General features: G+C 35.3%; 1 protein-coding gene across 6 annotated transcripts in view; it reads left to right on the forward strand.

Moving 5' to 3' along the window:
- ZPBP (zona pellucida binding protein) overlaps positions 1 to 24,243 on the forward strand; it is a 116,577-nt gene that overhangs the window by 80,262 nt on the left and 12,072 nt on the right. For 5 of the 6 annotated variants that reach the window (XM_032244243.1, XM_032244239.1, XM_032244240.1 and 2 more), the window contains one exon: positions 6,135 to 6,312. The exons of the other annotated variant lie outside the window; for it this stretch is intronic. In XM_032244243.1, coding sequence (XP_032100134.1) covers positions 6,135 to 6,312 — 178 coding nt within the window. The remainder of the gene's footprint in view (positions 1 to 6,134; positions 6,313 to 24,243) is intronic. 6 annotated transcript variants of the gene reach the window in all.

Below are 24,243 nucleotides of genomic sequence, written 5' to 3' on the forward strand. Positions count from 1 at the left end.
GTTTTTATGGTGTTAGGTCTTATGCTTAAATCCTTAATCCATCTGGAGTTAATTTTAGTGTAAGGTGTCAGGAAGGGGTCCAGTTTCTGCTTTCTGCACACGGCCAGCCAGTCTTCCCAGCACCATTTATTAAACAGGGAATCCTTTCCCCATTGCTTGTTTTTGTCAGGTTTCTCAAAGATCAGATGGTTTTAGATGTGTGGTGTTGCCTTCAAGGCCTCTGTTCTGTTCCATTGGTCTCTATCTCTGTCTTGGTAACAGTACCATGCTGTTTTGATTACTGTAGCCTTGTAGTATAGTTCAAAGTCAGGTAGTGTAATACCTCCAGCTTTGTTCTTTTTGCCTAGAATTGTCTTGGCCATATGGGCTCTCTTTTGGTTCCAATATGAAGTTTAAGGTGTTTTTTTCCAGTTCTGTGAAGAAGGTCAGTGGTAGCTTGATGGGGCTAATGTTGAATCTATAAATTATTTCGGGCAGTATGGCCATTTTTATGATACTGATTCTTCCTAACCAGGAGCATAGAATGTTTTTCCATCTGTTTGTGTCCTCTCTTATTTCCTTGAGCAGTAGTTTGTAGTTCTCCTTGAAGAGGTCCTTCACATCCTTTGTTACTTGTATTTCTAGGTATTTTATTCTCTTTGTAGCTGTTGTGAACGGGAATACGCTCATGATTTGGCTCTCTGTTAGTCTGTTATTGGTGTATAGGAATGCTTGTGATTTATGTACATTGATTTTGTATCCTGAGACTTTGCTGCTTATCAACTTAAGTAGATTTTGGGCTGAGACAATAGGGTCTTCTAAATATACAATCATGTCATCTGCAAATAGAGACAATTTGACTTCCTCTTTTCCTAATTGGATACCCTTTATTTCTTTTTCTTGCCTGATTGCTCTGGCTAGAACTTCCAATACTATATTGAATAGGAGTGATGAGAGTAGGTATCCTTGTCTAGTGCGGGTTTTCGAAGGGAATGCTTCCAGTTTTTGCCCATTCAGTATGATATTGGCTGTGCGTTTGTCACAAATAGCTTTTATTATTTTGAGATACATTCCATTGATATCTAGTTTATTGAGAGTTTTTAGCATAAAGGGCTGTTGAATTTTGTTGAAGGCCTTCTCTGCATCCATTGAGATGATCATGTGGTTTTTGTCCTTGGTTCTGTTTATGTGATGGATTGTGTTTATAGATTTGTGTATGTTGAACCAGCCTTGTATCCCCAGGATGAATCTGACTTGATCGTTATGGATAAGCTTTTTGATATGCTGTTGCATTTGGTTTGCCAGTATTTTACTGAAGATTTTTGCATTGATGTTCATCATGCATATTGGCCTGAAGTTTTCTTTTTCAGTTGTGTCTCTGCCTGGTTTTTGTATCAGGATAATGTTGGTCTCATAAAACGAGTTAGGGAGGATTCCCTCTTTTTGTGTTGTTTGGAATAGTTTCATAAAAAATGGTCCCAGCTCCTCTTTGTATGTCTGGTAGAATTTGGCTGTAAACCCATCTGGACCTGGATTTTTTTTGTTTGGTAGGGTATTAATTGCTGCCTCAACTTCAGACCTTGTTATTGGTCTATTCAGGGATTGAACTTCTTCCTAGTCTAGGCTTGGGAGGGTGTAAGCATCCAGGAATTTATCAGTTTCTTCTAGGTGTACTGGTTTATGAGCATAGTGTTGTTGGTTGTGATCTCTGATGGTAGTTTGTATTTCTGTGGACTCGTTGGTGATATCCCCTTTATCATTTTTTATTCCATCTCTTTGATTCTTCTCTCTCTTCTTTTTTTATTAGCCTGGCTAGCAGTCTATCTATTTTGTTGATATTTTCAAAAAACCAGCTCCTGGATTTATTGATTTTTTTGAAGGGGTTTTTGTGTCTCTGTCTCCTTCAGTTCTGCTCCGATCTTAGTTATTTCTTGTCTTCTGCTAGCTTTTCAATTTTTTTGATCTTGCTTCTCTAGCTCTTTCAATTTTGACCATAGTGTGTCGATTTTAGATCTTTCCTCACTTCTCATGTGGGTATTTATTGCTATAAATTTCCCTCTAGACACTGCTTTAAATGTGTCCCAGAGATTCTGGTATGTTGTGTCTTCATTCTCATTGGTTTCAAGGAACATTTGTTTCTGCCTTCATTTCATTGTTTATCCAGTCATCATTCAGGAGCAAGTTGTTGAGTTTCCATATAGTTGTGTGGTTTGGGGTGAGTTTCTCAATACTGAGCTCTAAGTTGTGTGCACTCTGGTCTGAGAGACTGTTACGATTTCTATTCTTTTGCTGAGGAGTGATTTACTTCCAATTATGTGGTCAGTTTTAGAGTAAGTATGATGTGGTGCTAAGAAGAGTGTACATTCTGTGGATTTGGGGTGGAGAGTTGTGCAGATGTCTATTAGGTCTGCTTGGTCCAGATCTGCATTCAAGTCCTGGATGTCCTTGTTGATTTTCTGTCTCATTGTTCTGTCTGATATTGACAATGGAGTGTTAAAGTCTCCCACTATTATTGTGTGGGAGTCTAAGTCTCTTCGTAGGTCATTAAGAACTTGCTATATGTATCTGGGTGCTCCTGTATTGGGTAAATATAAATTTAGGATAGTTAACTCTTCTTGTTGCATTGATCCTTTTATCTTTATGGAATGCCCTTCCTTGTCTCTTTTGATCTTTATTGATTTAAAGTCTGTTTTATCAGAGAGTAGGATTGCAACCCCTGCTTTTTTTTTGCTCTCCATTTGCTTGGTCAATCTTCTTCCATCCCTTTATTTTGAGTCTATGTGTGTCTTTGCATGTGAGATGGGTCTCCTGAGTACAGCACACCAAGGAGTCTTGACTTTTATCTAGCTTGCCAGTCTGTGTCTTTGGATTGGGGCATTTAGGCCGTTTATATTTAACATTAACATTGTTATGTGTGAGTTTGATCCTGCCATTTTGTTACTGGCTGGTTGTTTTGTCCATCAGTTGATGCAGTTTCTTCATTGATTCATTGGTCTTTACAATTTGGTACATTTTTGCAGTGGCTGGTACTGGTTGTTGCTTTCCATGTTTAGTGTTTCTTTCAGAAGCTCTTGTAAGGCAGTTCTGGTCGTGATGAAATCTCTCAGCAATTGCTTGTCTGTAAAGGATTTTATTTCTCCTTCGCTTATGAAGCTTAGTTTGGCTAGATAGGAAATTCTGGGTTGAAAGTCATTTTCTCTAAGGATATTGAATATTGGCCCCCACTCTCTTCTAGCTTGTAGGGTTTCTGCCAAGAGAACCCCTGTGAGTCTGATGAGCTTCACTTTGTGAGTGTCCCGACCTTTCCCTCTGGCTGCCCTTAGCATTTTTTCCCTCATTTCAACCCTGGTGAATCTGACAATTATGTGCCTTAGGGTTGCTCTTCTTGAGGAATATCTTTGTGGTTTTCTCTGTATTTCCTGAATTTGAATGTTGGCCTGCCTTGCTAGGTTCGGGAAATTCTCCTGGATGAGAACCTGAAGAGTGTTTTTCAGCTTGGGTGCATTCTCTCCATCACATTGAGGTACACCTGTAAGTGTAGAATTAGGTCTTTTCACATAATCCCATATTTTTTGGAGGCTTTGTTCATTTCTTTTTACTCTCTTTTCTGTAATCTTGCCTTCCTGTTTTATTTCATTGAGTTGCTTTTTAGTCTCTGATATCCTTTCTTCTGCTTGATTGATTTGGCTATTGAAACTTATGTATGCTTCTTGATGTTCTCGTGCTGTGTTTTTCATCTCCATCAAGTCGTTTATGTTCATCTCTAAGCTGGTTATTCTAATTAGCATTTTGTCTAACTTTTTTTCAAGGTTTTTAGTTTCTTTGCATTGGGTTAGAACATGTTCCTTTAGCTCAGAGAAGTTTGTTATTATCCACCTTCTGAAGCCTGCTTCTGTCAATTCATCAAACTCATTCTCCATCCTGTTTTGTTCCCTTGCTGGTGAGGAGTTGTGATCCCTTGGTGAGCCCTTGGGGGAGGATAGGCATTCTAGTCTCTGTTGATTTCATCCTTTAGTGCTGGTTTCTTCCTATCATTATGGATTTATCTACCTTTCATCTTTGAAGTTGGGCATTTTGAATGGGGTCTCTGAGTGGACATTGTTTCTGTTGATGTTGAAACTATTTCTTTTTGTTTTTTAGTTTTCCTTCTAACAGTCAGGTCCCTTTGCTGTAGGACTGCTGCAGGTCCACTCCAGACCTTGCTTGCCTAGGAATCACCTGTGGGGTTTGCTGAGCAGCAAGGATTGCTTCCTGATCTTTCCTCTGGTAGCTTCATCCCAGAAGGGTGCCCCCCAGGTGTCATCCAGAGCTCTCCTGTATGAGGTGCCTTTTTGGGTATACAGGGGTCGAGGAGCCACTTGAGGAGGCAGTCTGTCCCTTGTCTGCCTGCAGAGGCACTGCTGGGCTGTCACAGCCTCATTCCAGCTGCTGTGTAGGCTTCCTCTGGCTTTTGTTTACACAGGTAGGTTTAGACCCACCTCAGCAATGACGGATGCCCTTCACCCCATCAGGCTCAATCATCGTAGGTCGGGCTCAAACTTATGTGTTGGCTGTGAAACTCTCAAGTGAGAAGGCTTCAGTTTGCTTGTTTATGTGGGGGTGGGACCCACCCAGCCTATCACCTGTCTCTCTGCTTTCAGCACCCCCTCTTTCTGGGGAGCAGGTAGCTCCGTCCCACAGGTGCTCTCAGTGCTAGTCAAAACGTCTGCCCAGATCTGTGCTGACAACCGGCGCTGGCTGGAGCTGCCACTCAGATCTGTGCTGTTTACTCACAGGTCTTTTCAGCCCGCTGGGGATCTCCTGGACTGTGGTTTGCAGAGGCCATGGGAGAAGCATGGTATCTGAACCAGAGTGCTGTCGGGGGGCAGGGGGGCAGTCCCCGATCCTCCAGTCAGTTGCACTTCCCAAGTGAGGCAGCACCCTGCCCTGTCTTGGTTTATCCTCCTTGGGCTACACCCACTGTCCAACCAGTCCTATTGAAATGAACCTGGTATCTAAGTTGGAAATGGGGATATCACTTGCCTTCTACTTCAATCTCACTGGGAAATACACTCTAGAGCTGTTCTTATAAGGCCATCTTGGGGGAATCCCCCTTATGAGAATCTTAATGCCTAATGATCTAGAATGGAACAGTTTCATCCTGAAACCATCCTGCCACCCTGGTCCTTGCAAAAATTGTGTTCCATAAAACCATTCCCTTGTGCTGAAAAGGTTGGGAACCACTCACTGCCTTATACACACAACCTGAAAATAATTTTATGCGATATTTTAAATTACTTTATGCGTGAAACAAAGTTATTTTATCATCCTTTGTGGGTGTTTTTGCATGGTCAAGTGTGGACATTATAGAAATTGTAATGGAAGGAGTGTAATTTACAAGATATTGGAAGAACTCAGTAGACATGAGGTGCACCATTAGTGGTTATAGATCAGCCTATGTTGTCCATTTGTTCCTGCTCCTAACCAGATTGGAGGTGCAAGTTAGTATGGCAGAATGGAGTAGAACTAACTAGCTGGTAGCAGTTTGAAGTTATGACCATACCTCATACTTTAATGTGTAGACTGTAGCAGTCATAGAGAATAAGCCTCTTGTTAATTTTAGGAGGCAAGTCAGTCTAATTATTATAAACTTAAAGATGAGTATAGATCAGATGATACTTTATTATTATTTAGACTTAATTTTTGAAACAGAGCTAAAAGTTGTAATATGTTATATTGTCTCATGTTTTTAAACTAAATTTTCCTTTGTGAAAAGAGTGAATGTTGTGCCTCAGGATATGCTTCTTACAGATGCTTAAAATACATTTTTAAAGTACTATACATTTCTTCCCATTCAATAAATTTCAAATAGCTTTCTTGATTTTACTCAGTTACTTATCCATATATTATTGAAAATACAAAGAGACCAAAAAGTTTGGTTATGTCTTCAAATGATTTTTTTGCATTGAAATTAGACGTACATTTAGAAATATTTGATGTGTATTAAAGACATCTTTTCAGTTTCTTGTGTTTTATTTATATTCTGTGAGTGCAAGAAAACGTAAAAACCTTGAGAGTTTGTTTTCCTCAAACTCTAACTCCACATGCATCCTTATTTGTTTTAAAATTATATTTTTATAGCTAATAATTTTTATCAAATTTTATTTATATTTCAGGCTAAAAATCTCATAGAGAGATTTTTTAATCAACAAGTAGAAGCTCTTGGCAGACGTGCAGAACCATTGCCTGAAATATACTACATTGAAGGTACTCTCCAAATGGTTTGGATTAATCGCTGCTTTCCAGGGTATGGAATGAATGACATGCAACATCCAAAATGTCCTGAGTGCTGTGGTATGTAATGAACTATGATTTCATGTTTTATATTAGCCTAAGTGAATGCCTATCACTTATTTTTACTATCATTTTGGTATTTTTTCATAATTTATTTAAGGTAGTCTATTTGAAAAGACTATGTCAATCTAAAGATGTGAAATTAAAAACAGTCTGCTTGATTTTGGCCTTAGAATTAATATTACAGCAAGAGAGTTGAGGAGCATTAGGCAGTTTTCTGGGAGGAAACACAAAAATAGTTATGAGTCACTTAGAATTCCTTACCTTAAAAAGAGCCAAATAATATGTCTTTTGGAATCAATTATTGATGAGTTTAGGTTTGCATAGTCTATAGTAGATATCTTTGTGGCTTTTTCCTTCCTTTTGAAATAAGTATATGAATTGCTTTATTACCAATTTTTTTTTTTCTATCTTTTGGTCCTAGCACTACAGGATCTGAGCTGCTCTCTGACATTTATTCTTTCTTTTTCTTCTTTACCATAGAAGAGACTTCTGTAGAGGCTATTGACTTAGGTTGAGCACATGAATTCAAAGTCTTTGCATTTTTATTATTGAGAGATTAATGGGCCAATTAATTTTCAGCCTTAAAAGACTTTAAAAATTTTATACTAATATCACTAAATTTATACCTGACTTTATATGTTTCATATTGCCACAAGAGAATACTTAAGCCTGGAGAGTTTATGAAGGAAAAAAGTTTGTCTCATGATTATCATTGCTGAAAAGTTTGAAATCGGGCATTCAGTGGGGGCCTCAGTCTGCTTCCACCTATGGCAGAAGGTGAAGGGGAGCCTCAGTGTGCAGAAATCACATGGTGAGAGAGGAAGCCAGAGAGAGGGGGAGGTGCCAGGATCTTTTGTACAACCAGCTCTCACAAGAAACTAATGGAATTAGAACCTGGTCACCCATGAGGGAGGATATTAATCTATTCATGAGAGACCTGCTCCCCTGACGCAAACCGTTCCCACCATGCCTCACCTCCCAACACTGCCACATTGGGAATTCTCAACATGAGATTTTATGGGAACAGACAAATCATATCCAAGTCATGGCAATATCATTCTCATTTAGGCATTTCTGACTGTTCTTTACTCCTTTCTTTCTGCAGTTTACATTAGATTAAAACCCTTTTCATAAAATAGACCACTAAATATTCCTTTTAATTTGTTTTCTTTGATTTGGCTAGATTTATCTTTTAAATTTTGTGTGTGTGTTTTGTTATTGCTTAAACATATGAACATTTACAAAAATATACTACAAAGGTATATTAGGAAATATAATACAAATTAAATAAATAACTTCTAACTATTAACTTTGCAACTTTCAAGAATCAGTGATTATATATGTGTATATGTGTGTGTGTGTGTGTATACATATAATATATATATAATATATATATATTATATATATATATTGCTCCAGAGCAAAGATAAGGATAAAGAAAATCATAGAAATAGCCAAAAAATAAACTGGAACATAGTAGTTTAGCTGTCTGTTGCATGCATTTTTAGCATTATTCAAAAAAGACTTAAACTAAAATTGTTAAAATATTTGCATCTCATTAATTATAAGTATTTTGTAATTGCCAAACATAGCTTTTTCAAGTGAAGTAGTAGGTTTGAATGTCAGAATTACAAATAATTTTACCATTAAAATTTTTTTTCTGTGTTTTAAACATTTGGGTAACAGCACAATTGTGATATTTTCTAATTTCACCATGTAATGAGTGTTAACTTATGTGCTGCACTATTTGATCAAGCTAATTAATTGTGTTATTCCCAAAATAAGAAGTATATGAGAAAATTTAACATGAATCTCAAAAATATTTTCTGTCTCTGAAATAGTATTTTGTTCTCCTGAATATTTGATCTCTGCCCACAGAGCTTAGATATTTAAGAGATGTATCCATGAAACAATTAGGGAACGAGAGACTGCTAAACTGAAGGGGAAAAAAATACAAGAAGATTATATAATGAAAACTGAGTTAGTAGTGGGTTAGATCACGAAGGTTCAATGTAATTATGATACGGCCTTCTTGGTGAGACTTGTCTTTCAGTCTTGAGGTAGTTACTTGAGGTAGGATACCAGGATAGCAAGCACCATCCAAGCAACAACATGAATGAGCATCAGGTTTATGGCGGGTGGTGGGATTTTGCTTAAATAAAATAAAATTTATTTTTTGGATTTTATGGGCTCATCATCATTAACTAGTGAGTTGCCAAATTTTATTTTGTGCCATCTTATGGTTAATAAACATTTTAATTTACAATTATCTTTGTTTAATCATTTTGTAAGTTATGAAGCAAGATTCAGTTACATTTAGGACTCCATAGGATGGTAATAATTTTTGTCAATTTTACAGAAGGCCATCACCCTAAAATTTTAGAAAAGCGTATAACAACTCAAAAAGATATTTAAATCATTATCTGAATAGAAAATGATTTAATAAATTACCTTGTGTTTTAAATTAGGATAACACTAGTTAAAAGACAAAATTAACATACTAAATGAACTTAAAATCTGTTCAAGTATGCAACTGAATACTAGATAAAATAATGATGAGCTCATAAAATATATAAGGTATCTTGTAAAATGACTTCTGTGTAGAATAAAAAGATATACCATGTTTATATTTAACAAACAAGATTGAGGACAAAGCTTGTGTATGACATAAGGGAAGTTCGTTTACTTTCTCAGTAAAGTAAATCTCAGTAGTAGATTAAGCACCAGATTTGTTCTTTTCCTTTGGATATCTTTTGTGTGTGTGTGTGTGTGTGTGTGTGTGTGTGTGCGCGCACGTGACAGTCTCGCTCTGTTGCCAGGCTGGAGTGCAGTGGTTCAATCTCAGCTTACTGCAACCTTCGCCCCCTGGGTTCAAGTGATTCTCCTGCCTCACCCTCCTGAATAGCTGGGACTACAGACATGTACCACCATGCCCAGCTAATTTTTTTATTTTTAGTAGAGGCAGGGTTTCACCATGTTGGCTAGGATGCTCTCAATCTCTTGACCTCATGATCTGCCCGCCTTGGCCTCCCAAAGTTCTGGGATTACAGACGTGAGCCAGCACACCCAACCTTATCATTCTTTAGCCATTTAAGTTTTATTTCTAGGTGGCAGACAAAGCCTGTTTCCTTATCAACTATTGAAGACTTACCATTTCTACCTATATTATTTTTCTTCTTTCTAACTTATTTAGTATTTTTAAATTAATTTATACTGAAAAGCTTCTCTGTGACTTCACATTTAGCATTGCTTATTATATACTTTGTTTTATTAATCAGTTTTGGCACTTTAAAGAGAGTTTTAATTAAATTTGTGAATTATCAATGTCTTATAATTTTATAAATTATATAATATACTACAACCAAAGATCAGGCAAATATTACATTGTTTTTAAAAGAATTTTGTTAAAACACAGATTCTGAAATGTTTTACTTTGAAATTTCTTTCTTTCTTTCTTTCTTTTTTTTTTTTTGAGATGGAGTCTTATTCTGTCGCCAGGCTGGAGTACAGTGGCACGATATCAGCTCACTGCAACCTCTGCCTCCTGAGCCCAAGCGATTCCCCTGTGTCAGCCTCCCGAGTAGCTGGGATTACATGCATGTACCACCACACCAGGCTAATTTTTTGTGTTTTTAATGGAGATGGGGTTTCACCATGTTGGGCAGGATGTTCTCTATCTCCTGACCGCATGATCCTCCATCTTGGCCTCCCAAAGTGCTGGGATTACAGGTGTGAGCCACCACGCCTGGCCTACTTTGCAATTTCTATTATTTCTGTTTTTGTATAGCTTGTATATTCAACTTTCCCCCATTTTATTTCTGCGAATTTCTTTCAAAAAAATCAAAACATAAAACTTGTAGGTTAAATGACATTCTTTGACATAATACCCCAGTTGCCCTTCCTATTTTTTTCTCTTTAAACTATGGCCATGGTTTTAAAACTCTTATGTGTATCAGAATTTACTGAAGATTTTCTCAAAATATATCCAATGTGTATGAATCAGACATCTGCATTTATAAGCTTCCTAGGTGATTCTTATATATGCTGAAGTTTGAGATATCTTAGTGTTGATAAGGCAACACCTAGATAGAATGTAGGAATATTAGTTTTGATAAGGCAATAACTTGGTAGGGTGCCCATGCTTCTACTGATGTAGCAGACTATTTGCCATTGATTATTATGGATTAAATGGGTAGCTCAATAATAGTTTAGACAAGATTATTTATCCTATTGCTTTCCTTTTTTAAAAAAAGAATAGCCATTGCTCATTCAAGCCTTTTGGTAATCACATGGAAATTCCAACAGGGAGTTCTTTCATTGTGACACAGTATCTGTGTCGTCAGAGATGATTGGGTTGCAAGTTAAAGTATTTAATCATCTTGAGATGGTTTTATTAATAAATTATACTTGTCTATTTTAAATTAATTATGCAGGAAAAGTGAATTGTTTAGTACCTACAATTTTTTTTAATAAAGCATTTTAGAGTCAATAAATTTATCCCACTCAAATTGCATTCCTGAACCCTTGTTTTTTGGTTTTATATCAAAGGATCAGAGACCAAAAAAAAAAATGTTTCTTTTGCATCTTTTTTGCTACGTGTATTTAAATAGTTCTATTATCAGTAGTAAATAAAACTCATCCACCTTTTAGAACCACAAAGACATTGCTTTTATTTTGAGTCATTATATTTCTGAAGAAACTAAATAATTGAAAAATCATGGCTAATGGATAGGTTATTCTATGGATTACAGTGTGGGATGCCCAGATTTTCCTTAAATAGATACATTTATTTTCAGTAAAAGCAGTCCATGTAATTTGAAAAAACTTATCTGAGTGAAACTGTCTTAGATATGTTGAAGAATTAACAATATCATGAAGAAATACTGGGTTAAAATCTAAAAACAAAAATTAATGCTTCTCCTGGCTATGATGGAGTAGCTTATCGTAGACACAGTCTCTTTCTGGAAAAATTAGAAAGTCTAATAAAATTTTAAAATTACTCATTCTATTAAAGATATTGGTAAAATGTCAGGGTGTAAGGATTCAAGAGGCAGCATAGCTTCCTTCCCTTCTATCCATGATAGAATGGGTGTGTGGAAATGCATGATAGATGCCGAAAGGCAATAGGATGACATGCTTATGCTCTGAAATTAAACATTTGTCAACTTATAATGCTATACCTGCTGGAAATATCACCATACATGATGGAAAATCAAGACACCATTAGACATAATAATATATGAGAGAATTGACATAGGCAGTCTACACTCAAAGAAGGACTAAAGGGGAATTTTCAGTTAGTCCAAAGTGATCCCACTAAGAAACGTGTCGATGCAGGATGGCATAAGTGGCAATGGAAAGGAAAAGCATAGAGACAAATATAAATAAATATTGACTATACAAAAATGTATAATGCTTTATGTGCTTAAAATATGTAGAACTAAATATATATGATCATGGTAACACCAAAAGCAGGAAGGAGTAAGTAAAATTAAAATGTTTAAAATTTCAACCATTGTTTAGAACTGGTATAAGTAATGATTTGTATTAGATTGTAATCATAGATTAAGATGCATGATGTATTTTTTAGGACAGCTACTAAAGGTAGTAAAATGATATGTATATAACAATTAGTAGATAGAAAAAAATAAGTTATCCCCAAACTCCACATTATTTCTCAAAAGAAGCCAAGGTAGAAAGGGGACAAAAAGGTAGAATTGGTAACAAAAATATTTCACTAAAATGATCAATTTAAATTCAGTGCGTATGGCTCAGAGTCCTATGTCTATTGCTCCTTCTCCTGAGATTCTGGAGACCCCAGGTGACTCTTACGAAGCATTTGTCACCTGTGGCTTGAAGGAATCAGATTACTAGGCAGGATGCCAGGACATCCTGGAAGCCAAAAAATGATGGCAGAATGCAGACTTTGCCAACACACCTCACCCACTTGGAAAATAGAAAAATAGTATATAGAGATTCACACTGAAAATTTTTATCCAAGGAAGAACACAGGAGTTCAACATAAAAGTGAAATAAAACTTTGTATACTGGGAAAAGAAGATGGACAGTATCCCACATGGTGAGGCCCAGTGGAGAATCATGAATGAAAGCCCAGTGAATGAGAAGGAGAGTGTCTCTGTGATATACATTCCCACTGGGAAGCCAGGCAATCCAGGCCACAGGAGAGCTCCTTGACCCTGCCAAGCCCTGTATCTGACTTGGGGAGCAGTCAGGAGACTATGAAAAGGAACAGCACTGGGGAATGTACTAAACATGCTCCTAGACCTGAGCACCAAGAGACCATTCCTTTTCCTAGATTCTAGCGAATTACCTGGGTACATGCCAGCTAGCACCAGTGACAATCGCTGGTTTGAGAATCTCAGACTGGGGATTGGCACTCTGGTCTTGAGCAGGGTAGGACCCCCCATAACAAGATCTTACAGATGAGTGTGACACCCCTGACCCCCACCACCTTCCTGGAACTGTAGCAGGAAGCTATTTGCCTGAGAGGCAGGGTTTTGGACCAGGCAGTGAGTTTAACAGGTGCAGTTTCGCAGACTGAAAGAAACTGCTTGTGACTTAACTTATTGTCCCCACTTGCTGCCAGCGTCAGTGCATGGGAGGGAACCCCACTGGGTCCAGAGGATAAAAGCAAAGTGGGTCCCACAGCTCGCTAGGCCGTGGAGCCAGTCACTCCATTTCCCTGTGCTAGGTCTTTGGCATGGCAGCAATTCTTTCACTCCTCACTGGGACATTTCTCCAGGGTCCTGAGAACGACTCTCTGACCCCCATCAGATTTGGTCCTTGCTCTCCTGCATGGTGGGACTTCAGTGCAGGTTTGTCTAGCTTGGCCTTCCACCTGAGAGGCAGAGCATAGGCCCAGACAACTGACCAGTACGTGGCCCAACCCATTGCCTGGAATGCCCTGATACCTACTGCCATTACAATAGCTGTCTTTAACTGCAAGTATCACCTATTGGCCTGGAATTTAACCTGTACAGCCCATTATAACATGTGCTAACCCAAGTATACAGTGATTGGGAGTGAGAAAACATCACATGACCTCTGGTACACTGCTGCTACAACTGGCATTTGAGAAAGCTATTACATTGACTATTTATAAACAAGGAAATCATACAGAGTGTATGCCACTGAATACACCCAGAAGCAAAGTCAAATTACCCTACTCAATATACATCATTGTCACATCCTCAAGAAGAAAAAAATAAGTCCCACCCTAATGAAAGTAAGTTCAAAACTAAGAAGCAACTGTTCTCTAGATGCAAATAAATCAGCATAATTGAACAGAGGTCTCATAAAAACACGTACACAAAGGAGGAAGAGAAAGAAATCAAATGACAACATGACAAAACTCCACCAAACCACAAAGACAGAAAAAAACAAAGAATCTACAAACAACTAGATAACAATTGACATTATAACATGAACAAAATCTCACTTATCAATATTAACCTTGAACATAAATGGATTAAATGTTTCAATGAAAATATATAGGATTGTCAAACTAGAATGTTAACGTTAATATAATACTATCGACTAATTTATAAAACTTACTCAAATTTTGCTAATATTACCAGTAATGTCCTTTTGGGGGGCCATGATCCAGTATGAGATATTACATTCGTTTTTACATTGCCTTTATCGCCTCCAATCTGATAGTTTCTCTGTGTCTTTTATGACCTTGACACTTTAGAAGAGACCTATTTTGTAGGGTGTTTCCCAATTTGAATTGTTTCTAATGATTTCTCTTGAATTTATGCATTTTTGGCAAGAATGCCTCAGAAGTGATGATGTGCTCTTCTAGGTGAATCATATCAGGAGGTACATAGTATCTAAATGTCCTGTTATTTACAGTGTTAACTGTGATTTCTTAGTTAAGGTTTATCTGCCAAATTTCTCCATGGTAAGACTACTATTTTATCCCTTTGTCTTAAACTCTTGTTAGAAAATATTTTGAGATTACAGAAACATGTGTATTCATCGTACATTTGTCCAATGTATGGACAAAGTTTAACATCAAATGATGAATTTTAGCATCTAGTGATGATTCCTGCATGTGACAATTGTTTCTGTATTGTTTGCCTAATGGCAGTTTTTTATATTCATCATTCTGCATTTAATGATTATAATTCTACTCTAAGGGAGAGTTAAATTATCTCCCAATTTATTGTTACGTATTTGCCATTATGGTTTGGTAAATATTTATTGTATTCTTTTGGTTATTTTTCATTGCCATCATTATTGATTATGTCGTTCAAATTATCCAAAATTTCACCATTGTGGTTTCTCTAAAGTAAAATTTGTACTCATTCAGTATGCCCTCATTATTTTTAAAGCAATTTCTCACTTTCTGGCATCATTACATCTTCCAAGCCTGCCCAAACCTTCTCATTATCCTTCTTAATTATCCTGTCCAAACCTTCTCATTACCCATGTCTCCCAGAAGCTCTGCTGTTTTTTAATTGGTAAATTATACATGGCAGAAAATATACAATTTTAACCATTTTTAAGTGTAAAATTCAGTAGTGGTAAGTACATTTATAATATTGTGTAATCATAACTACTATCCATTTAGGATCTTTTTGAAATGGCTATCAAAAAGTATATCAATTAAGCAATAACTCCATTAACCCTTCCCTTCATCTCCCAGTAATCTCTATTCTGTTTTCTGTCTCTATGAATTTGTCTACTTTTGGTACCCCATACAAGTATAATCATACAGTATCTGTCTTTTTGTGTCTGGCTTATTTTAAAGTATTTTTAAAGTTTTTTCATGTGGTAACCTATATGAGAACTAAATTCTTTTTTAAGATAGAATAATATTTTAATACATTTACCTATTCATTTATTAATGGGTATTTGGGTTGTTTCCATCTTTTGGCAATTGTGAAGAATGCTTTTATTAGTCTTAGTATACAATTATTTGAATCCCAACTTTCAAATCTTTGCATATATACCTAGGAGTGGAATTACTGAATCATATGGTAATGCTATGAGAGGTCAAACTGTTTTCCACAGCAGTTGTACCATTTTATATTATCACTAGCAATATGCAAAGCATTCCAGTTTTCTCATTTCCACACAAACACTTATTTGTTTGATTTCTGCACTAGCTGTCTTAGTGAATGTGAAGTCGTTCCTCATTGTGGGTTTCATTGTCTGTCATTTCTCTAATGAATAATTGATACCGAGCATCTTTTCATGTGTTTATTGGCCATTTGTATATCTTTGGAGAAATGTCTGTTCAAGTCTTTTGCCCAGTTTTAAATTAAGTTGCTTTTTTTTTTTGTTGTATTTTAGGACTTCTTTATGTATTCTAGATATTAATAACGTATCTGATATGTGACTTTTCAAATATTTCTCCCCATTCTGTGGGTTGTATTTTTACTCTCTTAATAGCGTCCTAAGTGTACAAAGTTATAATTTTTGTTAAGTCCATTTTTTTCTTTTGTTGCCTATTTTTTTTTTTTTTTTTTAACCATATCCAAGAAGTAACTGCCAAATTCAGTGTCATCAGACTTTCCCCCAGAGCTTTCTAACAGTTTTAAAGTGTTAGCTTAGGTGTGTTACTTACTTTAAATTACTGTGTGCTGTGTAAGTTAAAGGTCCAACTTCATTCATTTGCATGTGGATGTCCAGTTTTTACAGTATTACAGAGGCTGGATAAGCCTCTGAGCCCTTTGCTCTTCCATCAGAGTCATGATTTTCTTTTCTTGAAGAAGATCACAAGCTTGCAGCCAAGTAGCTCTTTTAGCCTATTTTGGAAATCCATCTGTCCTCTTTCATTTTATCCTTCTCTGTCCCCTTTAGTCTAAGTAGACATTGATACAGCAGTCTCAAAAATCTTGTGGGTCTCCTGTGTATGCCATGGAAAATTATACCATTAGATAGGGGATCCGCCACAGAACTTTCCTGCATAACCCCATTTCTATTGTGGGGTTCCTGGATGTTTGAGTAGATCTGTGAGTCACAAAACTAATCTCTGCAGCAAAAGTTGTTTATTTCTTCTTAGAAAAGTTTTGATCATTTGTGTCCTTCAGGTAAAAATTTCTGTCTAACATTGCCTTAGTTTCACCTCACAAATTTCAACATGTTGTATTTTCATTTTCATTCAATTCAAAATGCTTAACAATCTCACTTAATTTTTTCTTTGAGTATTTGGTTGTTTAGAAGAGTGGTATTTAATTTCCAGACATTTGGGGGATTTCCAGAGATTTCTGTTTTATGGAACCTTAATTTAATTCCATTATTAGAGTGTGTACTTTGCATGATCTGAAGAATACTTTTAATTTATTGAAAAATGTTTTATGACCTGGTATTTGGTATATATGTTTTGAAAAATATTTCATTTGTACTTCAAAATAATGTATGTTTTTCCCTTATATGTCATATGTCCATATAGAGAGACTTATATATTTATATTGAGAAAGTGTGAGAGACAGAATGGGAGGAAAGTTCAGTAAATATAGATTAGGACCATTTTATTGTTAATTTTAATTAAATCTTTTATATCCTTTACTGATTTTATTGATATTGTCTACTTATTTTGCCAATTATTTAAAGAGGGGTATTTATCTTTCTGACTAAAATTGTGGAACTATTTCTCTTTGCAGTTTTATCAGTGTCTTGTTTCAAGTATTTTTAAGTTCTATTATTAGGTATATAAATGGTTAAGATTGTTATATACTTCTGGTTAAATCTATTCCTTTATCATTATGAAATGTCCTTCTTTATTTTTTGTAATAGGTTTTCCTCTGAAATGTGCTTTGTCTAATCTTAATATTGCCACTGCGGCTCTGTCAGGGTTGTTTATAACTCCGTTTATCTGAGTTGACCTATTAGGTACAATCTGTGTTTTTATTTTGGTAGTTGCTTTAGTTTTCTAGTATATATTACTAATTTATCTCAGTCTACCTTCAAGTAATATTATACCTCTTTACATATAATGTAAGCATCTTAAAATAGCATGCTTTATTTCTCCACTCCTGACCTTTGTTCTATTGTAGACATCCATTTTGGTTTTACCTATGTAACAAATCCGGCACTACACTATTGTACTCATTAAACAGTCAGTTATCTTTTATGTGTTTAGAAATAATGCCAGAAAGGCTCATATATTTACTCATGTAACTACCGTTTTCAGTAATCTTCATTCTTTTGTGTAGACCCATTTCCATCTGCAGTAATTTTTCTATGGCCTGAATGACTTTATTTAATATTTCTTCTGGTTTAGCACTGCTACTGAGGAATATAAGGTAATATTAATATTACCTTATAAGATTTATGTATATATTTTGTCAACAGGTCTCTATGTGCTCTGTGTTCATTTTCTTAGTGGTATCTTTCAAGTATCAGACATTTTAATTTTGATAAAACCAACTTTCTCAAATTTTTTCTTAATGTTCCAAGGATAGCGTGTCCGTCCAAGAGATAAAATTCTGAGACCAAATTCATGAAGCCTTTTTTTCTGTTTTCTTCTAGAAATGTTGAGTTTGTATCCTGTGGCCTTGCTAAACTCAGTTATAGTTCTCATAGTTTATTTTTGATTAAAAAAAATTTTTTTACACCTAATCATATTCCACAAGAATAAAGACAGTTTACTTTTTTCTTAAGATCTGTGTGCTCAGTGTTTCTTTTTATTGCCTCAGGAAACTATTATATTCAGAGATCTTTAAACAGAAGTGTTAAGAGTGGGCATGCTAACCTTGTTCCCAATATCAGAGGCCTCAGACTTTCACAATTAGGTATGACACTAGGTATGGGCTGTTCATAAATGCCATAGATCAGGTTGACAAAGGAAATTCTATTTCCTATTTATTTTGATTTTTAATTATAAATCAGGTTGAATTTTTTCTAATGTCTTTTACATTCCAATTGAAATGATCACATGGTTTGTATCTTTATTATGTTTTTTATGATGCATTATTGATTGGCATATGTTACAGCAGTCTTACATAAACTCCCCTAAAATATATGTGATAATTTAAAAAATATATTTTTAACGTTCATATGCTATAATAACGTTTTGTTAAGGATTTTTGTATCTATATTCATGAGGTACTTTGGTCTATAATTTCCTTCTGTTGTAAATTTCTGTAAAATTTTAATACTACATTAGGGCACTGCTGTTTCAGAAATGAGTTGCAATTCTTCCCTCTTCTTGCTTTTTCTTAAATGGTTTATGTAAAATTTAAATAATTATTGTTTCAAGTATTTAATTCTTCATTGAAGCTGTTGGTAGAGGTTTATTTCTGTTTTGGTTTTCATGGGAAAGTTTGTATGTGTTCATATATGTATGTTTGATTTATTATAGCTCTTTGGAAATGAAATCTTTCTTTATAATAATATTATATTTCAAACATGTAAAATACAGAAATGATATTTGGGGCAAATGTATCATCCATTGAAAGCAAATGTCCTATTCTGTTATATGCTTTACATTCCTTCTAAGATTTATAGCAATTTTAACAGGATACAGGTGACACCTCCTGTGAAGTCCTCAGCAATCTTACTGTCTTCCCTCTCTCCTCAGATATATCCTTTATCATAGATTGGTATTTTTTTAATCCTAATTCAAAGCGTTTTGCTTTTAACATTTACTGGAATCATGAATAATGACAAATAGTATTATTTAGCATGATAACCACGAAATAAATGGTATTTTGTCTTAAGTAACTTTTGCAACTTGTTTTATTTTGGCTCAACAATTCTGTACAATTAACTATACATTTTGAAATTATGCAGATTAGTGACTTGACATGTATACACCCTTGCAGCCATCACAATGGTCAAGAAAAGTCCCATGCCCTGCATTTTGCTTATGCCCTTTTGTAATTTACCTTAACTCAACATCTACTCCTAGGCTTTGATATACTTTCTGTCATTATAGATTTGGATACATTTTTGTAATTTTATACGAATAGCCATGTAGTATATATATATTCCTTGTCTAAATTCTTTTAGTCAGCATAAAGATTTTGAGATTCACCCATTTTGTTGAATGTATTGTTTGTCCCTCTTTATTGCTAAATAGTACTTCATTGTACGGGTATACCACATTTTGTTTATCCATTCATTCACCCGATGATGGACATTTGGGTTGTTTCCAGTTTTAGCCATTACAAATAAAGCTGCTATGAACGTTTCTGTACAAGTATTTGTGTGGATATGTATTTTCGTTTCTCCTGGAAAAATACCTATGACCGATTGCTGGGTCATATGGTAAGTGTATGTTTAAGTTAATTTTTAAGAAAAGCCAAATTGTTGGCTTTTGTAAGTTAATTCTGTCTATATTTAGGAGCCAGCAATTGGCTTTATAAAATGGCTGTATAATTTTGTGTTCTATCAGCAATATGTGAGGTGGCAGTTGCTCCAAACCCTTTCCAAAGCATGGTGTGGTCAGTGTTTTTCATCTTAGCCGTTCCAGTATGTGTATGTCATGGAGTCTTATATGGTTTTAATTTTCATTTTCTTGATTAAAAGATATCTTGAGCATCTTTTCAAGTTCCAAATGGCTATTGGCGCATGTGTTATAATTTGTTCAACTGTCTTTCACATTTTTAAGTGGGTTATTTGTCTTATAATTATTGACTTGTAAGAGTCCTTACGATATCATGGACGAAAGTCCTTTGCTGATATATGTGCTGTGAATATTTTCTCTAAGATTGTGGCCTGCATTTTTGTTTTTAAATAAAAAACGTTGGAGAAGTATATTTTATTTTTTTATTCTATAGTTTGTGTGTTTATGTTCTAATACAGCTATCTTACTCTAAATTCACAAAGATTTTCTGCTGCGTTTTTGGCCAGTATTTTGGATTCCACATTCTGTTTGGTGTAAGGAAAAGGTTGATGATCATTTTTTACTATAAACATGTCATATCTTAATGATCCAGCACCAATTGTTGAAGATAACTTTTCTTCCTCTCTTAAAATGCCATGTTGCCTCTGTCAAAAATTCAACCAACTGTATTTGTGTGCATTTATGCTCCATTCATCTGTATCTGTTATTTGAACAATACTGAAGGATCTTGATTACTGTACTTTATAGTAACTATTGAAATCTCATAGGATAATCCTCCAGCTTTGTTTTTATTTTAAAATTTTCTTTTTTTCCTCTTCTTTGAATTACTATATGCATTTTAGAATTAGCATATCAACTTCTGCAAAACATCAGCTGTAATTAGAATTGATTTAATTGACTCTAGAGACAAATTAATGAAATGTCATCTCAAACATATTTAGTCTAAACAGTGAGCATGTTGATTCTTCATGTGTGCAAATTTTTTTAAAATTAGTTTTTGGGATGATTATAGTTTTGTAGTTTTCATTTCAGATTTCTAGCAAATCTCTTAGATTTATTCATAAGAATGTTATGCTTTATTTGCTCTCTTTTAAAGTGAGTTATTTTAATGATTTAATTTTCCAGTTAGCATTTAAGAATATAATTGATTTTTAAAATATTAACCTGGATCCTGTGAGTATGCTTAATTCACTGATTAGATGTCATAATTATTTTGTAGACCCTTTTAATATAAATATATGTTCTGCGACAGGTTAAATTCTTTATTTCTGATATTTATGCCTATTTCTTTTTTTGCTTGCTTTATTGCAATGACTGGGTCCTCCAGTACAGTGTTAAACAAAAATGTCAAAAAAAGGCATTCATTCTTGCCCTTTTCCAAATATTAGAGGAAAAGCAATAACCCTTTCACTTTTAAATATGGTATTAGCTATAGGGTTATCTTTGATGTTCTTTGCCAATTTGAAAAAAAAAGACATCTGAGAACATTTATTGTATTAGTATAGTAATTTGCTTTGATTGACTTTCTAATGCTGAACCAACCTTGCATTTCTGGGATAAAGCCTATGTGGTCATGGTCCTTTTATTTATTGTTTGATTTGTTAATATTTACACCTTTTCAAGAGCATTTTTTCTGTATTTTTAAATAATATCTTTTTTGTGATTTCGGATTATGGTTATGCTGCCATTATAAAATGAGCTGGACATTGCTTTTTCCTACTATTCTGAAAGTGCTTCTATAGTATTGATATTATTTTGTCCTCCAATATTTAATGGAATTCACTGGGTTACCAGCTTGTTCCATTGATCTATGTGGTGTATACCTCTACTAAGAAAGCGCTGTCTTAGTCTGTTTTGTACTGCTATCATACATAAAACAGAATACCACAGACTCCATAATTTGTCATGAAAAGAAATTAATTGGCTCACAGTTCTGGAGACTGGGAAGTTTAAGATCAAGGGGCTGGCATCTGATGAGGGCCTTTTTCCTGTATCATCACATGACGGCCAAAGAAAGTGAAATGGAGCAAGAGACTGATCTTTCATCCTCAAGACATTCTATAATTGGCATTAATCCGTTCATGAAGGTCGAGCCATCATGAACTAGACATGTCCCATTAGGCCCCACCTCCTAACACTGTTGGATTGGGGATTAAGTTTCCAACACATCTTTTTGAAGATATATACAAATCATACCATTCTGACCTTGATCCCCAAAATTCATGTTTTTCTCACATATAAAATGCAGTCATTTTTCTCCAATAGTCCCAAAAGTCTTAACTTGTTTCAACATTAACTCAAAAGTTCAAAGTCCAGAGTCTCATCTAAATCAGATATATATGGGTGAAACTCAAGGCACAAGGCATCTTGAGGCAAATTTCCCTCTAGTTGTGACACTGTGAAATCAAATTATCTACTTCAAAATATTATGGTGGAACAGGCATAGGATAGATTTCCAAAAGGGAAAAATAGGCAAAAAGAAGGGGATCAATGGTCCAAAGGAAGTCCAAAACCCAACAAAGGAAACAACATTAAATCTTAAGCCTCCAGAGTAATTTTTCTTGACTCCTTGTCCTGCCTCTGGGCACACGGGGGTGGGGGTTGTGCCCTCAAGGGCTCCAGAAGCCCCACTCCTGTGGCTTTGTTGGGTATAGCTCAAGCAGCAGCTCTTGCAGGTTGTACTCAGATGCCTGCTGCTCTCCCCGGCTGGTATTGGACTCTGGTGGCTCTACAGAGTTACCAGAGCTGGCCCTTCCCTCATAACACTAGACATTGCCCTAGTAGGGACTCTTGTATTATGGCCTTGCTTCCTGGCTCTACTATGCATTACTCTAGTGGAGACTCTGAAAACTCTGATCCCACAATTCTGCTGGGCATTGCCACAGTAGAGGCTGTCTGCAGTGGCTCTGCCTCTATGGTAAGTCTTTGCCTTGGCCCCCCAGGTTGTTTACAATGAGGTTTTCAACTTGTTATATCAGTTTGTGAGAGTAGAATGTTTGAAAACCTCAGCTGTCATTGTGAATTTGTTTATTTCTCCTTTTAGTTTTGCCACATGTTTGAAACTCAGTAACTAGTTAAATAGACATGTAGGATTGCTATTTTTTTCTTGATCACTTCCTCCTCTATCATTATGTAATACATTTCTATGTTCCTGATAATACTCCTTACAGTGAAGTCTGTTTTTATAGATATTAATATAACCATTCCAGCTTTCTCGTGTTTAGTGTTTATATATTGTACCAGTTTTAGACCCTATAAACATTTCTGCTTTGCCAATTTGCAAAGTTCTTTGAGAGTATACTTTGATGGACAAAATCTTAATTTTGATGAGGTCAGAGTTATTTGTGCTTTCTTTTGTTACCAGTATTTTTGGTGTCAGATCTAAGGATTTATTGCTATATCAAAGGCATGAAGATTCAGCTTTGTTTTGTTCTAGGAATTTAATAGTTTTAGCTCTAATTTTTAAATCATGAATCCATTTTGAGTTAATTAGCATATTTGGTATGAAGTAGGGGTTCAACTTCATTCTTTTGCTGTTGGAAATCCACATGTCCCTTTACCATTTGTTGAAGAGACTATTATTTCCATAATTAATGGACTTAGCACCCTTATGAATAATCAGCTGGTCATGGATATATGTGCTTATTTCTGTTCCACTGGGCTATGTGTCTGTCTTTATGCCTGTACCACACTATTTTGATTACTATCACTTTGTAGTAATTTTTGAAATTGGGAATTATACATCTTCCAACTTTGTTCCTCTTTTTCAAAAATTTTTTTTACTATTCAGTGCCCTTTGAGTTCCATATAAATTTGAGGGTTGGCGTTTCCATTTCTTCAATAAAAGCTTTTGGAATGTTGACAGGGATTGCATTGAATCTAGATCTCTTTGGGTAATATTAACATCTTAACAATATTAGGTATTTATTATCATGAACACAGAACGTCCAGTTAGACCATCTTTAGTTTATTTCAGCAATATTTTGTAGTTTTCAGTGTATTTTATCTCCTTAGTTCTGGTTTGGTTTTGATTGTTTGATTATTCCCCTGATTATGGGTTTTTTTCTCCCTTTTTTTTATGCACAGTAATCTTTGTTTAGATTCCAAACATTGTGAATTCTTCCTTATTTGGTGCTGGATATTTTGATATCAAGTTTCTAAAAATTTGTTTCTTCTGAGTCTTTGTTTTTGGATGCAATTAATGCGTTTTTTGGAAGCCGTTTGATTATTTTATGTCTTGCTTTGTAATTTGATGGGTGGTTCTGGTTCAGCATTCAGTTCAGAGGTAATTATTTTCTAATGCCTTCCCAAGTGCTTTACCCAGTGCCCTTTGATTTATGAGTTTCTCTTACTTGGTGTTGGGAACAGACACTTCATTATCCTGAGTGACTGCCAGGCACTATTCCCTCTAATGCTATCAAAATAGATATTCCTCTTCCCAGCTTAACATAGCTTCCTCACACATACCTGCTGATTGCTGTTGTGTGATATATTCAGGAGAACTATTCTACTCATTTCTAGGGTTCTCTATGTATGGCTATCTCCTCTCTGGAACATAGTCTTAACTCCAGCAGCACTGGTCTTCTCTGACTCTTAGGTTGGTCTAC

The sequence above is a fragment of the Sapajus apella genome, unplaced genomic scaffold (genome assembly GCF_009761245.1).
Source record: "Sapajus apella isolate SASKATOON/1434 unplaced genomic scaffold, GSC_monkey_1.0 scaffold54, whole genome shotgun sequence".
Classification (NCBI taxonomy): Eukaryota; Metazoa; Chordata; class Mammalia; order Primates; family Cebidae; genus Sapajus; species Sapajus apella.